Here is an 18,602-nt window from a genome sequence, read left to right on the forward strand (position 1 = left end):
ATTCCAGTCACCAACTTTCTCCTCTGAATACAAAAATATTTTGTTGACACTGATGTACATACGGAAGAATGAACACCACGATAAAATGAGGGAAATCAGAGCTTTTACAGAAAGATATAGGTGTTCATTCTTCCCACGCGCTATACAAGATTGGAATAATAGAGAATTGTGAAGGTGGTTCGATGAACCCTCTGCCAGGCACTTAAATGTGATTTTCAGAGTATCAATGTAGATGTAGATGTTCCTGCCACGCTCAGGTAAGCATGTCTGTCATCACTCACTTACATTATGGCAGTACAGATACAGTTCATCAGCTCTTCTAGGTTCTGTGGCAGTGTTGGAGCATAAATGTTCTCCATAATAGAACTCCCCCCCCCCCCCCCCCCCCCAGGAAGAAGTCACAGGGCATCAAATCCAGTGACCATGGGAGCCAAATGGGAAGGGCTATGTCACTTGCTGTTTGAGAACCAAATCAGTGCCTCAGTACAGTTTCATTCAGATATTGATGTGCTTGGTGACTCTAGTGGGGAGTCCCCCATCCTGCTGAAAAATGAAGTTATCGTCATGTAGCATCAGAAACAACCAGTTCTGTAACATAATAAGATACTGGTGACTATTAACCATATTTTCATCAAAGAAGAATGGGCCATAAACAAATGAGTGGGATATATCACAAAACACATTGACTTTGGGTGAATCTCGTACATGTCCACTGTGTGCATGTAAGTTCTGATGGCCCCAAGTTTGAACACTGTATTTGTTTACTTTCTCATTAAGGTAGAAAGGCACTTCATCACTGAATTGCATTGTGTGAAAGTGTTATCATTGTCAATATCATCAGAAAATGCTACACATACGCGTTTTTCTTCATGCCGTAGACCCTATAACAGCTGTAACTCATATGGTTTTATAACAAACTGATGTCTCAAAACACACCAAGTTATCATTTTGAGCAGTTGTAACTCCTATCTGGCACAATGAGTTGATTTTATCAGACAACATTGAAAAGCAGACTGGATGTGTGCAATATTTTCTTTGGAAACACAAGGGCAGCCAGGACTCTTTCCTTTACATGTATATCCTGTGTCTGCAAACTGTCAATACAATCTGTGGACATTCCATCCATTTGGGGGATCAGTATGGTACCTCAACTTGAAACGTATTTTAACTTTAATCATGGAATTACACTTCACAAATTGAAGAACAAAAAAATGTTTTTACTGTGGAGCAACATTTTGCAACATGTGATGGTAACCAAGCAAACAGAAAATACGCAACTTCTAGCAGCAATGTATGTAAACTAGACAATATATTCATTCTTCCAATAACAAGCCGTTGTGCAGTGGTTGACAGTTTTGACAATATAGTGCTTTGTAAAATGTATATTCTTTTTGAAACATCTTGTATGTCATCAAAAATCTCTTTACTGTAATCAATCTTTGATATCCTTCTGTAACATTAAACCATATTCTCCTGGCCCCCCCACCCCCACCCTCACTCCCACGATACACACACCCAGATGTGCACCCTTCCCTCCATTACCAGATCAACTAGTCTTCAATGCCTCAGGACTTGTCCTCTGAATTTGTCCCTTTCTTTAATAAAGCTGTCTGATAAAGCCCTTTTCTCCTCAGTTTCATGCTGTGCCTGCTTGTTAGTTACTCATTATATCAATATAATCTTGAGCTCATTTTGTAACACCACATTTAAAATGCTTAAATTGTCCTTTTGTCCATACCATTTATTATCCATATTTCACTTACATATAAGGCTCCATTCCAGACAGATGCTCTTAGAAAAGACGTCCTAACATTTAAATTTATATTCAGTGATTACAGATTTCTCTGTTTCAGTAATTTTTTTCTTACTACTGCCCACTTTCTCTATATATCCTCTTTACTTTGCCAATCTTCCAGTATTTTTCTACCAAAATAGCAAAACTCATCTGCTACTCTTACTGTCTCATTATCCAATCTAATTCCCCCTGTATTTAATTTGATGACACTTCAGTGCTCTTGTTTTACTTTTTATCTTGCCTCATAAATCAAGCACCTACACCAATGTTATACATTTTCAGTTAAAACAAGGTGGAAATGAAGACCAGCAAAACATAAAAGTAAAACAAATTTTCTACTCACAGTCACTAACCATTATAGAACTGAAGTGGGGCTACTGAAAAGATTTGTTGTAGTTTTTTTTGTGTTACACTGCTCTAGTGTCTCCAGTTTAGATAATTGATACTTTCTGGGAAAATATTTTGTTTTAATATTTTATTACAGTAGCAATTAATGAAGTCATTTAGTTTCAATTTCTTCTCTGGGACAGAAAGAAAATTACAGGTCACGTGATTGGTAGCAAAACATACTGTAAGAACCATTAACAGTATCACTTTGGGCCCAAAAACCTTCAGTTACTTCATTGTAAAAGCTACAGTAAAATCCATGCCTTGCAACAATCATGAATGTTATATGTGAATGTAGATTTTCCCAGAGTGTCCTGTTGGGTGCATGGTCCACCATTCGAATCTTGATGCATTCAGTTTTGCCCAGATGCATGAAGTATCATTTGTTGGGTGGATTCTTGGCATACAGCTGCTAGTGCAAGGTTCTATGCCAAACTTAGCTGATAGTTGTCATCCCTGTTGTCAAGACTGTCTTGGAGCCTCATTTCAATTGAATATTTGCAGATGTTTTCCCCAAAGCTGCTAACTTGGCACATTATTTTTGTTACCTCAAACTCGAATTTATGTCCCCTCACTGAGACTGTGTTCTGCCACTGCTGATTTATTTTTATGTCCCAGATGCAAGCATCTAATGTGTTTATTTGTGTACAGCTAAATGCAAAGGCAGCACAGTAACAAAAGACAACACAGAAATTTTGAGAGGCTGGTGGGAGGTCAGATGAAGACCCAGGGTGTCAATGATACCTGCATGACTATCAACTTGATGAAGAAAGAACTAAATGCCCTTACAAATTTGGCCCACTGGAAAGAGCTGAACTTCCTGTTCCCAACACAATACCAAAACAGTGCATTATTATTTATGTTAAAAGTGCACTCCATAGCATGTCAGCTGAAAAAGTGGAGGAAATTAGCCTTGAAACATACTAGATCATCAATAATCCCAACTTCTGAAACCAAAAATGACAAAAACAGAACAGAGAGCATAATGATTGCTAAGACAAGATGAAAAGAAGTCCTACCTGCTGACAAAGAAAATGCAACAGTTCTTTTCTGTGTTGAAGACTGCCACAAGTAAATAAGTGCCCTACTACAAGATATGGCCTAAAGGAAGCTGCAGAAGGACCCAACATTGAAGATAACACAAAAACAATAGCTTGCTTCATGAATCAGTTCTGTCAAAAGAAGATATGAAGTGGTACTATCAAAAGCTGCAGCACCTCCACACTGCAATATCGGACATTATCCAGTTGGTTGCAGTTTCTAATACATCACTGCCAGTTATGTCACAATGTTTCCTACAGCCATCACTGTGACACAAGGGTGCTGCCATGAATGATTACATCATTGCCAATGAGACACAGCATCCCCTCTCTGGAGCTCGAATGTTGGGTGTACTAACTGAGCCCTTTTTGTGTGTTTGCCAGTTAAATAACATTTACAGACATTCATAGTGGCTAGGGCTTCTAAATAGCCACTCTATCTAAGAGCAACAGATTTATAAATCTTTTGTATCTGTATATACTGTATTTCAACATCCAAAACTACTGTTAGCAACTGATGCTGCAAAAAATTCATGTATTATTTGTAATATTTGGTATTAGATGTAGAATAAATTAATATCTAAATTCTCTGTTCAACAGCATGCAATGAAGACATAACATAATTATGTACACTGCCTAAAATTCATAAAGAAGGTGTACTACTGAGTCCTTTAGTGATCATTATTAATTGACTCACATATGGAGTGGTCAGGTGTTTGCCTCACTTATGAAATTTGTAGTGAGCAGTGCAGTCATCACATGATGAATTCTGACAAATTTATGGCCTTGCTGAGGGGGATGTGACTGGGGAAGGATGATCTACTGGTGAGCTTTGACATAACATCACACAAGTACCATTTCAACATGCCTTGGTACTCTTAGCAGAGCAATTTTAGCCCCAGCAGTGAAGCTGTTTGAACATGTACAGCACCAAAACTTTCAAATGTGGCAGGTAGTTCTGTGAACAAGTTGATAGAGTGATCATGGGCTCACCACTTGCTTCTGGGATTGGCAACTGCTGTACGGAGCACTTTGAGGAGATGGCAGTGAAAACTGCAGGGCTCAGTTCTAAACATTTCTTCTGTTGTGTGAACGATACCTTCATTGTGTTGGAATATGCCAGAGAGGCACTGAATGATTTCTGGATGACCTGAAAAACATCTATCAAAATGTATAATTCATGATGCAGATAGGACAGAATGGATGTCTTCCGTTTTTGGACATTCCAGTAATAAGAAAAGCAGACAGTACACTAGGCCATGAAGTCTACAGAAAGAAGACCCACAGATCTGGCTCTTCTTGCAACAGACTGTCATCATCCAGCACAGCAGTAAACTGTTCTAATAACTAGTACACAGGGCATGTGCCATTTGTGACAAAGAAATCCTCCAGCTGAGCTGCAACATTTAGAGATATTTTTCACCAAAATGGGCACAGTGAAGCACAGATTAGACCTGCATCAGAGAAAGAAAGTAATACAATCATCTGCAAAGAAGATGGGGAGAGAGAGAGAGAGAGAGAGAGAGAGAGAGAGAGAGAGAGAGAGAGAGAGGAATAGAAACCTGCCTTTATTCCCTATATTGGGGCTCCTTCAGCAAAATTTATGAGAATCTGTGGAAAAAATAACATCAAGACCATATTTCACCCACCTTGAAAAATGAAAGATATGCTTGGCTTGGTAAAGAACAAACTAAAACTGTGAATACACAGTATATATAGCATCCCTTACAGCTGTGGCAGATAGTACATGGGCAAACACAGTGTTGTATCTTGCAACATTGCATGGAACTCATTAGATTTGTACTTCTGGGACATAAAGGTGAATCATCAGTGTCAGAACATGGTTTCAGTTTTGGTCATATGTTCAAATTTGAGAAAATATAAATGTTTTGTCTTTATTACTCATTCATGGAGTTAATATCACAAGCTTCCTCGATACCCTACAAAATCTGACATGGTGTTTGTGAAAGGTTTCTTGTTCTTCCATCTGCAGCAGGGTGAAATTATTGAGGGTGTAGTGATATCTCACAAACCAAAAACAGGGAGTGTTTGAGTAGTTTTCTGGACTCTTGAACCCAGACAAAATGATGGTTAACAATTTATTCAAGACTTTTTCTGATACAAGTTGTTATGGTGATGCTACCATAGCTTCCAGGGAGCAAGCTACTTTTTCCTGGGTTTTAGAAAGGGTATTAACATTTCTTTCATCTGTGAGGCTGAATAGTGATTATGAGTCAAAATTCTGTGAAAAGCAGCAAGGAGTATTTCTTCTGATCACAAGCTGAGATGTAGCGTAAATCTTTGTTTGCTCCAATGAGGCACCATAAACCAGTGACAGAGGTGATAACACTTCCTGTTTTTCTAAGTGGATGGTTTTATAATTCTGTGTGGCTCAATGTAGAATTCAGCCCCTTGCTAGAACAATACATCCACTTTTCAGCTAGCTAATTGGGAGATCCTGAACTGGCATGTGACATGTCCACAATTATTTTTTCTCCATTATAGAAAATTAATTCTTCTGAATCTCCTGTTCCTTGCAATACCTTATGTTATGATAATTCTCATCCTCTTTGAGTTTTACAGAAAAGGCATTGTTATGAAATTATATTAGAACAAACCAAGTCATCCCCTCTCAAATGTATGTTTTCATAAAGCTACTCATGAGCATTTACTACTTTAGGTATTTTTGCAATGAACAAACAAGCCAACTTTATCATTGACTTTTGCATCACCTGTTCCACATCATTCAATACCTGCACTTACAAGTCATCAAATCATGTTGGAGCCTGCTGATCATAGCAAGGATGAGATGTGGATTTGTATTCTATTACTTACTATCATAATTATTTTATTTGTTGTCAACATTAATAGCTGACAGTGTGTGTTGCCAGTTTGAGTTTTGTGAACAGAAACATAGGTGTCTGACTTTGAGTCAAGGAAGTGTGATGTTCATTTAATGAAATGAGTGATTTAATACTATAATTTAGGATACTAACTGGGGAATGAGAAAGCAGAGAAACACAGAAATAAGAAGTAGAATTTTATGGCTCAGTGCTTTAAAACTAGGGCAGTTGCTTTTCCAAGTGTCAGCACAGGTGTGTGGACACACTTCTACATGCACCCACAAACACAAACGTGACAAAGCTGCATGATTATCCATTCTAAATACATATTGCTTTAAGTGTTACACAGAGCCTAGGACTGGCCAAAAATTTTAGTAACAGTGAAATCGTATATCAATGGAAATAATCAATTTTGAAAATGTAATGTAATTGGATAGATAAAAAAGACTACTCATGAAGTAGTGACAGGAGAACACACATATGGAAGGTATAATACATGCAAGCTTTTGGAGCCATTTGCTCCTTCTTCTGGCAGAAGGGTTGAAGGAAGAGGGTTTAAGGAAAAGGTCTGTTTAGGTTCAGGAAAAGGAGTAGAAAAAATGATAATTAATTGAAACCCTCAGCTGCCAACAGGTGTTGTTGATATACCTCAATGGGGACAGCTGAAAATGTGTGCCCTGACTGGGACTCAAACCCAGGATCTCCTGCTTACATGGCAGACACACTATCCATCTGAGCCACCGAGGACACAGGTGAATAGTGCGACTGCAGGGACTTCTCCCTTGCACACTTCCCATAAGACCCACATTCCCAACTGTCCACAGTCTACATATGTAATGTTCGTAATAGATATTTTCCCATCCACTTCATTACTCACGCACATTATGGTGTCAATTCCTGTAACAGTTAGGGAACCTGTACGCATTCGCACAGACAAAGGTCAATGGCCGGGTAGCCATTTTACTATATATAGTTAAATGGCTACCCGGCCATTGACCTTCATCAGTGCGAATGTGCACAGATTGCCCTAACTCTTACAGGAATCAACACCATAGTGTGCATGAATAATGAGTGGATGGGAAAATATGTATTATGAACGTTACATATGTAGATTGTGGACAGTTTGGAATGTGGGTCTCACGGGAAGCGTGTAAGGGATAAGTCCCTGCAGTCATGCTATTCATCTGTGTCTTCGGTGGCTCAGATGGATAGAGCATCTGCCATGTAAGCATGAGATCCTGGGTTTGAGTACTGGTCGGAGCACACATTTTCAGCTATCCCCATCAAGGTATATCAACAACACCTGTTGGCAGCTGAGGGTTTCAATTAATTATAATTTATTCTAGAGAAGCTGCATGGTCATTAACGGTATCTGTTCTTTTGAGAACAGTTACTGTCTTCATAAAATTGGGTAGAGTTCAGAAAAAGTCACCCAGAACCCTGGGTCAGGGGATACTTACTGGTCAGGATGAGAAGAATCCAATATATATTATAGTTGAAAGTATTCATAGTTTTGTTATTATTTATTGATTTTGTAGGACTGGTATCAATAAAAGTAAGTGAAATATCTAGCTCTTAGCGTTTTCTTATTTACAGGGCCTTTGGCATCCTTATCATTGAGGATAATGATAAGGCATGGTTTCCATCAGAAGATCTGAGAGAATATCATGGCATTGTGCCACATGAAGTAACAGCTGCTGAGAAAGTCCTCTTCTGCATTCGGGATGATGGTACAGAAGGGCTCTGCTGTCCAACAAGAGTAACAGATGAAGAAGATGACACATAGTGGCCTTTGAAAGAAGCCAACCATTATAGAATAGACACAAATGCAATAATTATCTGTGAAAGTCTGAACCATCATTACAGGAAGTTATGCTGGTGACACATTTTTATGTTTGAGAAGTCTTTGTAAGATTTGTTTGAATTACACTGTATGTGAGGAGCCGTCCATAAGTTACAAGAAAATGGTGTATATTTTGCTGAAATACCCCAGTAATCTTTCTCAGACCTTAGGTATTGCTCCAAGTGTTTTATTAAAAAATTAAAAGGCATTTGTAAACACCAATTACTAAAATGTAATACATATTTGTGCAAGTTGTGGTTTTTTTTCCATGAGTCACTTTAATTCAGGTTTTTCTTTGTTATAAATTTCATGTCCCTTCATTATTCACAAAAGGAGAATATTTTTCTTATATTTTTTTGGTGAGCAGCATAACAACTGTAAAAAAAATCTGAAGTAGTCTCCCTCATCTATATATTTCCTCTTCCTACCCTCCCATACTTGTATACACTTCTAGAAGTTTGGCCAGGTTTTCAAATAATATAAGAACAAATTCAGGGCATTAGTCTTTAATTTTGACATTTTCCCATACTTGGAACTATGACATAATAGCAGTTAATTTAATTTTATGTACCATCTGATTTCTAACCATATATTCCCATATCCTACATAGATATCTTTAAAAATTTGTATTAAATAGATCATTCATAGTAACGCACAATAACTGTAGTTCCTGTACTTTTTATTACAGTATTCTGTTATATACATATGTGTGAAGGGACAGAATGCTTACACAGAAATACTGTAAACCTAAGAAACTGACTTTTCCCTTCCCATGAGAGACAGAGGGAATGAATTTTAAAAGTAATGTCCTTAAAATACTTGATGGTTTTATAGAATTTAATCTATCAAGGAAAATGGATGCAGTACTCAACATACTCAGTTTAACAGTAGTTGTCTCTTGAAAAATCAAAGAATTTGCCATTGATTTTAATTTCTGCAACTTAATACAACACATCTCTTCCCATGTGAACACATATTTCCATCACAGAAGTCTGTTACACTTGTAATTACCTAACACACTCACAACATCACAAAACATAATATCTCCCACATAATATGTGCCTAAGAGAAATTGCTTTTGTCTGGAAGAGGTCTAAGATTGCTTCACTCACTCAGGCTTCATATTATGAAGTGCAGAAAAATCATATTTTTTAAAACGTTTTTGATGCTCAAGAGGTATGTTTCATTTCTTGTGATCAATCATTTACACTAAGTAATAAAGACAAAACCACAAACATTTTATTTGACAATTAATAGGCTCAAAATTTTATGATAGTAAAAATGAAATAAAATTTAAGATCTTACTCCACACAAAAATTCAAAATAACAAGCACACTTTGCTGGCCTAATTCTTAATAATCATTTTGTTTATACCAAAAATACTTATGATATGGAAATATCGAGGTTCACACAATGATTTTTAGCCAAAGTTTAAATTTGTTTCACCATCCCTAATCAGGAGGAATAAGAATGTGAAAATAATCACATTAAATTAAATATAATTCAATTACTTTAGAATATTGAAGAACAATGGTATTTTTGTACTGAATGTTTAAAAAATGCTTGTAATAAGTGCTTCACCAGTAATGGCTGTAGGCATACAGTTATGTATATCTCTTATAATCCACACAATATCCTTTCACATTCTCTGATTACCTATTTTATTTCTTATCATGGAACTGCAACACTTATTTTTCAACCTAAAAATTCTGTTGTTTTGTTAATGCCACACAGTCAATTATTGATTAATCCATTTGACTGCACATGTACAATGTTCTTATTTTATTAGTTTGCTTTCAAGTATGGATTACTGTTCTTTTGATTATTTCTGTTTACTTTTCTAAACTAGTATTGAGAAAATATATGATGCTTTTTATTAAATTATAAACACATATTTTGAAGACTTCCTGCTACAAGTTCTGGTATAAGATGTGTTGCCTTACACACCAGATCACATTCCCAAACAACTCAAGCACCCTAAGGACTTGCAACGAATATTTAATAGTTCAGACATCTCATGTATTCAGACATTTTCTAGAGCATATCATTTTTATAGCATATCACTAGTTTTAAATAGTACTAAGCAATCAGGATCCTGTATTTCTATAAACAAATTACTTTTGTTAGGTTTTTGATGCAAAATATCAGCAAAATGCCGGACAATATCTTAAAATTTTTTAAAAATACATATTTAAACCAATGGGAAGTGTTCCTTATATACTACTATTTTATAAATAATGTTACAGATTTTTGTAAATTCTCATTGTGTTATCTTAAATTAATGCAGCTTGTACTGAGATTCATATCAAACGAAATTTGAATTAGGTATTGCTTGTCTCAGAATAAACTGTTGGTACAGATGACTTGACATTGAGAACCTCAAAAATCTTTTTTTTTTCCTATTTCTAACATATCAGTCAAGTGCCCAGTTTAACAATTTCTGTACATTTACTTTTTTGTCATCTATATTATTGTCACATTTATGTTACTGTGTAACAGACTTCAGGACTATGTATGTTTTTAATTTCCTGGTGTGGCATAAAATTCTAAAATAATTGTAATTTCTTTTTAAAATGATATGCTCCTCGTGTAATTTATTGACAGCTCCTGAGAGTAAATGTTAATTTTAAATAAGTAGTTATCAACAATGCAGGTAACTGCAATGATAGTTTTAGCTCTTATGAGACTTGAAATGGTTAACATCCTAGAATTAAGTCATAATCAAATGTGAATATTAATGTTAAAGGAGGAAGATTCTACCTTCTGAGAAATTATGAATATTTTGTTTTCCTCGACTGCAGGGCAAGCCATAGTTAGCACTTTTGTAATTAGTAGGACAGATTGTAAGAAAAGTTAGTACTATTTAAGTTGTAGAAAAGTTATACTGTTGCTATAAAAGTGTGAACAATGGAGGAAAGGATCTGCTTATTATATAGATTATTTGCAGGTCTTTGAAAAGAACAGCAAGGGAAAAATATCACACATGTAGGATACTACAAACTTCATTGACTCTCTTATGGTTAGCAAGATAAGAGATGAGGGTCAAGAATAGACTGAAGACTAATTGTAAATTAAATTATTTAGCTATTCAAAAAAGTTTATTCAGTTTTGTATAAACTTGTATGGGTTTAAAAGAATGTTTAGCAGTTGAAATATCAGTAACTAAATATTTTTAAAAAGTGATATAGGAGATGTATGTGAATATAAGGAATTCAGTTAGTGAATTAATGATTGTGATCTTTTAACTTATGAAAATACACTAGCTGTGACACAAAACTTATATGCCTGCATGCTTTCTTAAACAGAAATAAATGAAAAACTTGACACAGGCGATACATGCCATTACTTCTGTTCAATATTTTTACATTAAACATGCTAATAGGCAACTGCAAGACTGGTCATCTATGCTAAAAAAGTTACTCCTAGACTTTAGACTAATATCAGGAAATAAGAATCTGTAAGAAAGTATTTTGTTAAAAAACATCAGTTCCCTCCTGCTTTTATAATCAATTCAGTTTTGTACACCTCAATATAGGATTCTAGTTCATAGCAAAAACTGATACCAATACTTGGAACTGTGAAGATAAAAGAACATGTGCCAGAATCATATTATAAAACAGTGACCAGTCTTGATAACCTAACCGGTACTAAACTATGTGAATAAAATAATGAACAAAACCCCAAACTCTGTGATAATGTCACACATTGTTTCGACTTTATTCAGATTTCCTATTTGAACAAATATTATCCAAAAAGTGCAGTAATTTGCAGGCCTATAATTTTATCCTTGTTTTCAGAAATCATATAGATTTATTTGTGTATGACAGAGATGGAGAGGCATAGGAATATGAGTACATGCGGCCTATGCCTCCACATACATATCTCAAGTTCATGTGTTTTCATGCTTGTGTCACAAATGTCACACAAGTATTTTTTTATTTTACTTTTTTGTTAACTGATTATTTTATAAGTTAAACTTACTTAATTTTGTAATGATTCAGACTCATGGTAGGGCTATACGCAGTATTTCAATTCTTAACTGATTAAAATTAAATCTCAATTCCTCTAAACTTTTGGACACTTGCAAGAAAATTAAGAAAAATCTTCATCTCAATTCTATGTGGTCAGCATCAGTGCTATACTATAAAATAGAATCTTTATTTCAGAAGATACAGAGTTTGGGAGTATTATCAACTTAATGTGAAATAAACTTTTAAAATTTAATGCTTCAGAATCATATTTCAACATTAAATATTTTCATATAATTAAGTATTATATTTAAATTTTTTTCCTTCAGTCCAGAAGGTAATATTTATAATTATGAAGAACCGTTGTATTGAAAGGATTCTAATACTGCCAATGTGATAACTAATGTACATTTTATTATATTCTGGTGGATGACAATAATTTCATGTATGAGTAATGTAGCATAAAATTTCTTGTGCTGGAAGCAGGGCTGTATGATTTAACAGAGCCTCAGACTGTGGTTCTGCAAATTATGATAACCACAAAAGATATTTTTCTCTAGACCAACTGTATGACTGACATAGCTGGCAGATGAGAATGAAATTAAGTTTTGCATGAAAGGAAAAGAGTGTAACTTATTTGAGACTGTTTAGATAAATTACACATACTGCGAGCAAGTTTGACAATACATGAATTTTAAGCCAGCAACAAGACGTAATTCCCACTTTGCTATCATATTTTTTTGCATACTGGTTTACTCTAAAATGAAGTTTCAATATAATTTTTCAGGATAAATGGTTAGAGACTCAGAGAATATATGGAATTTAGTCACAGGTGACAGAAATAAATAAATAAAGTGGTTTTCTAAGAATGTTATGTGGCTTTTATGTACTGTTTGAAAGTACACCGTGACAATAATTTTAACGTGTCTTCTGTGGAAGTAAAATTATAGTTCTTATCATCTATATACTTGTAAGACTCTTGTTGCCACATGTTACTTTATTGGAGAATTAATACAATATTTTATATTACATTTTTATTTTTAGCATCTCAGAGTTAACATAAATAAGGAAAAAATGACAATAAGGTTTAACAAATGCAATCAAACATCGAGTTCTATTATCTCGTAGTTTTCATACTTTCATTCTTTTTGTTAATTATGCAACCAAGTTGTGAATATTCAAAGCTCCAACATAACTTTGTAACAAAAAGGGAAAATTGTTTGTTTAGTTTGGAATAATTCTGAAATTTCTATATTTTGATTAAAATTACATTGACTACAAAATAGAACCAGTATTACTTATTTAATATGATATAAACATATCTTCTGTTAACAAATGGGAAACCTAGATACCATTTGAAAATGTAGACCAGTTCAAGGAAGAAAAGTATTTCCAAAGGTTATTCTTGAAGGGCATGTCTAAAGAATAGCATTCTACACATGGCTGACAATAATTCCTCATTATCTGTGAAACAGCAAAACAAACTTCAGCACAAACCATTCCAATGGACAAAGACCACTGAATAACACAGAATGTACCTGAAATCACTTTTCAAGTCAGATGATGGAATCACACAGTGATGTGAGAAATGCAGTCACATAAACTTGTAGCAAATTTTTATGACCTTTAACGATTATAGAAATAGAATACATAATGTACAAGAAAAACTATTACATAGTTTTTGTTCATAATTCCATTAGGCAAAAATTCTTGGTATCATAATGCATTGTAGTGTTTGTATGGAAATCATACGTTTCTCATAGATTGAAAATGCTGAGGAAAATTTTAATTTCAGACAACTTTATCAAACTTGGAACGTTCAGAGTATGTATGCTAGAACTGTAATGGTGTAGAACTCTGATAATTCTTTGACTGTAAACTGTTGTGTAAGGTGAAATGTACACATTGAAAATGTCTGTGAATACATCATAATCAGCACAACTTTAAATTGTAATTGTGATCTGATTTGAGAAGTGTGCTAAATATTTCCATTGGGATTGAGAAACAGCTGAAGTATGTGTAGTGTTAATTATATCTGTAGCATCTACCTTGATGTGTATTTCTGTTTACTTGGAATGTTTAAAATTTGGAATTATCTGAAATTATCAAGTTCCTGGTGTGTTATTTCATTTTACTAGAACAAGTCAGCATTTCTGCTTTCATTTTAATCTGTATTCATATTAAAATGTTGCATGGAAATTGTTCATTCATGCAAAAGAGAAATAGCTTTGAAACCATGTTAACTTTAGGTGCTTATAGAGCTACAAATACAATGTGGGATTATTTTTCAATAAAATCTCATACTAAAAAAATAATTAAAAGATGCTATAATGTTATATGTACCAATTTTCAGTTTAAATGCATTTCTGTTCAATATTTGTTTTTCATAATGTGTTCCAGTTGCTTATTAATTTCTACAAAATGTTAGGTACTGACAGAATGGGTACATCATATCTGGGCATTGCATGTGGCAAATCTCAAAGTTAGGAACAGTAACATTTATTCCAGTATCTCACTATAATACTTCTGACAACTGAGTGAATCTCTGCAATGCAGTGAGATTCAATGTGTAGTATGAAAACCAAATAAAATTAGTTGATAAATACATAAAATAGTTACAAAAATTAACTACCAACACCATGGTCATACTCTGTCCTGTGGGTTTGATACCACTGATCAATATGCTGATCCATAATCAATTCATGTCAGAATTACTGCTGAAAACTGATGCATCTAACATGTGGCCCCACTAGCAGAACTCTATTTCCAACATGACAATTGTGTGGAGACATTTATAAAACAGAACATAAGCATTAAATTTTGATACCAGGGGTTCTTTCATCCAGAAAAAATGCCAAAGGAAGGATGTATCCAATGTCTTAGGTGTGTCAATCAGTTGCTGCATAGTAAAGAACAGCAGACAGTTAGTGTACAAGATGATGGCAGCACTAGCAATATTTAAAGGATTAAAAAGTTATGTGCTTAAGGCAGCAACAATGTATATGATAGCAAAAGTGTAAAGGACAGATCAAAGCAATTGTGAAATGTTTGTTGTCCACACAAAAGGCAGCTATGTATGTAGCATCCAGTTTGAACACTGAAAACAGTGATAGATAAAAAAGAGCAAAAATGTAATTTCAGCACATCACATTAACTAACTATTGTGATTCATCACTGCTGAATCAACAGGCTCTTAAGAATGAAACTTGATAAGTAAAATATAGTAGGCACCAGTTGATTTTATTTATTTATTATTTTTTTTAGAAAAGAAATCATATCTACTCACTGCCATCAACACTGAAATATTCTCTTCAGAAACACACTACCTGCAAAAAAACAAATGCAAAAAGTAATATCTTTTCAGAAAAACAGTACTCTCAATAAATCCCAAGCTTAATAAAAATAAAAATAAACTACATGGTTAAATAATTTAGTTCCTTACTTTCTGAAGTGATCAATTTCTTTTAGAACCTAAATTAACTTGTTTTGTAAAACTTAACACACAAAATTAATCTCTACTTCTAAAAAATAGAATCCTTGCAACAGAGTGACTCAAGATATGTTTGTGAGCTGAGCTGGCTGTAGGATGTAAAAATATGTGGACTATCTCAGGATATATGATAATAAAGTCTATGTTTAGCGAGTAGCATGCTCTCATTTCACCATATTGTCTGTGTAAGTCCATGGTAGGAATGGTAGGACAATATAATTTGTAATAAATTCATGCCTTGGGAATGAAGATTTCAGTACATGGAGATGTGAATGCAACTAAAGAATAGAAAAATTTGACAAACTTTAAAAGAGGAATGGGTACAAGAAAGCTGCAGTAGATTCAGTGGAGAACAAACAGAGTAAATAACATTGTTTCTTCCTTCTTGTTCCCACATTGTGATTTGATGCCTGTCCCTCCAGTGCTATCTCTCTTGGGGTGAAATTCTTAGCTACACATTTTTCTCCATTGTAGTTTCAGATGCTTTTCAACTTTGTTATTTTGATGATGTTTTTAATTTATTTCTACATTTTTGAAGATCACATCTGCAACTTCAACATATCACCACTAATGTTCACAGATCATTTTATTTCGACTTGCAGTGGGATTAAAATTATATACAAGCATCAGCAAATAAATATAACTACAGTACGGCATGTTTCAGTTTTAAAATATTGTGTATTTCTGTTCCCATAGTTAATGAAGTAACCATCACCTTCTGGTAGCTGCAGTTAGAAGTACTATTGGGTAGCATGGATAAAAACTGCCATTCAGCTATGAGTGATGATAATGGGATAATAAGATCACACACATTTATTTCCATTATATGATACTACACTCTCAGACCTTTTATCAGTACATGTGCACAATGACTGCAATGCCACAATACCACATAATTTGTAGCACAGAACTTTATAAAGAAACATTCGCTTAACTTGTTCAAGAAACTTAGAAACCATATACCTTAGTTCTTGATAGTTATTACGTTTGCATGTGTGCTGCTGGTAACTAGTCATTTTTTGAAGAGCAGATTCTTTTAAGCTAAACAGAAAAATGAAAGCAGGACATGTTGGCTTACAAAATATGGACCTACCTTCAAAAGTATTTCATGTATAAATAACTCTTTAAGAAGAGAAAACTTTACAATTTATGTAAACATAATGAGCACCAACATTTATGTCACTAGTGTTCAAGGAAAACTGTGATCCTGCAATTCAATTCTGTCCCAAAAGTTATGGCACAGGTCAACACCTACATATTTTAAAGTAAAATTTGTATATGTACATATCCTGCAATACAATGTTTCTTGTTGTTTCTACTGTGATGTTCATATATCCAGCTACATGTTATATGTGGAAAGATGAATGCATTCTGTGAGAAACTGTTACAGCTATACTTGTAAATACTATATATATATGTGTTGTTGTTAAATCAGTGTCTGAAATAAATTGTTAAATGATTGATCAAGTTTTCTTTATATGACTAATAAATTCATGTGCCAAGTGAGTTTGTGGTAGATCAGTTACCAGATTTATAATTGGAAATACTGAGTGCCTTATCTAAATCTCTGTCATCATTTGGATGTTCAGTGTCCTTCAATATTTCAGATGAGGCAGGGTGACTTACTCTTCATTCACATGTGCGTATTCTCAATACTTATTACTGGACATTAGATTTAAAAACCATCAGAACACTTCAAGCAAAGAAATAAATAATTTAAATGTATTAGGAAAGTTGTAATAGAATATAAACAATTTAGGCATAAGGGAGACCACTTACCAACAGCATTAGCATTGAGTCATCGACAGGCAAACAAAAAATAGAAAGAAAATTTGCTAGGGTTCAAATACCCCCCCCCCCCCCCCTCAACATCTGGAAGACCATTCCAGGCATCACCTCAATAAGTTGTCCAACCAGTTATGCTACTTCTGCCAAGGAGCACCACTCTCCACCAGCACCTTTCCTACCCAAAGTGAACACCCTTGTCACTGCCTCTTAGCATCCATACCCTGCCTAGCTGACCTCTTCCAAGAAATCCAGAGTCCAGACAAACCCAAACAAAACTGTTAACCTTTCCATCAAAAACCTCAACCTTATAGAACTCTCATTCCTACCCAAAGTCTCACATGGTTAAAATTGGCTGTGCAGCTGATCCATGCAGTGAAAACACTTCTTTGCTACCAATCTGTCTGACCAAAGCAAACCTAATCCCAAAATTGAGTCTTGCATCTCTCACTTCATACTACCATCCAACTGTGATCCACACCCATCCATCCCAGTTAACTACCCCTGATTACCTTCAAGGAATTCCTTACCTCCAACTAGGCCTCACCATCCTTCCCCAGATCTCTTCCTAGTGACACTAACCTTTCAACCGAAGAAAGATTGCCATTCATAACCTCAAAACAGATCCTGACCTAATCATCCTCCCTGCAGATAAAGGTTCCATGCCTATCTAGAGGAACTGCAGTCACTACCTGACAGAAAACTTCTTCCAACTGTCATATTCCTCCACCTATAAGCCCTGCCATATTGATCCCATCCAAGAAGTCCAGCATAATCTCCAGTCCCTACTGAAATCCTTAGGCCCACCCCAGAACCTTCCGCTGAGTCCATCTCCCTCCTCAACACAACAATACAGTGCACACTCACTTTCTACATGCTCCACAAAATCTACAAACTCAACAATCCTGGATGGTCCATTGCTGCTAGTTATTGTGCTCCTGTTGGCTAACACCTTCCATGTGTTTTTTCCAGTTCAAACCCTCCTCATCAATGCATACACCTAGAAATTTTGAATATTCTACCTTAGCTACTGATTTCTGATCAAAGTCTATATTTATTAATGGTATCATTCCATTTACTGTGTGGAACTGTATATATTGTGTTTTGTCAAAGTTTAATGAGAGCCCATTTGCAGAGAATCACTTAATGATTTTCTGAAAAACATTGTTTACAATTCACCAGTTAATTCATGTCTGTTGGATGTGATAGCTATACTTGTATCATCAGCAAAAAGTACCAGGTTTGCATCTTTGTGAATATAGAATGACAAGTCATTAATATATATTAAGAACAGCAGAGGACCCAAGACCGAACCTTGCAGCACCCCATTCTTTCTTGATTGTTGCCCAGTTTGAGAAATCACCAGTTTTTTGCATGTTATGTGAAATGCTTATTTCAATTTTCTGCACTCTTCCAGTTAGGTATTGAAACCATTTGAGTGCTGCCCCTTT

General features: G+C 34.9%; 1 protein-coding gene across 1 annotated transcript in view; it reads left to right on the forward strand.

Annotated features, from left to right (window-relative positions):
• LOC126176606 (sodium-dependent neutral amino acid transporter B(0)AT3) overlaps positions 1–7,851 on the forward strand; it is a 168,746-nt gene extending 160,895 nt beyond the window's left edge. The window contains exon 12 of the mRNA XM_049923765.1: positions 7,662–7,851. Coding sequence (XP_049779722.1) covers positions 7,662–7,851 — 190 coding nt within the window. The remainder of the gene's footprint in view (positions 1–7,661) is intronic.
• Positions 7,852–18,602: the final 10,751 nt, after the last annotated feature.

This window comes from Schistocerca cancellata, chromosome 3 (assembly GCF_023864275.1).
Source record: "Schistocerca cancellata isolate TAMUIC-IGC-003103 chromosome 3, iqSchCanc2.1, whole genome shotgun sequence".
In the NCBI taxonomy this organism is placed as follows: Eukaryota; Metazoa; Arthropoda; class Insecta; order Orthoptera; family Acrididae; genus Schistocerca; species Schistocerca cancellata.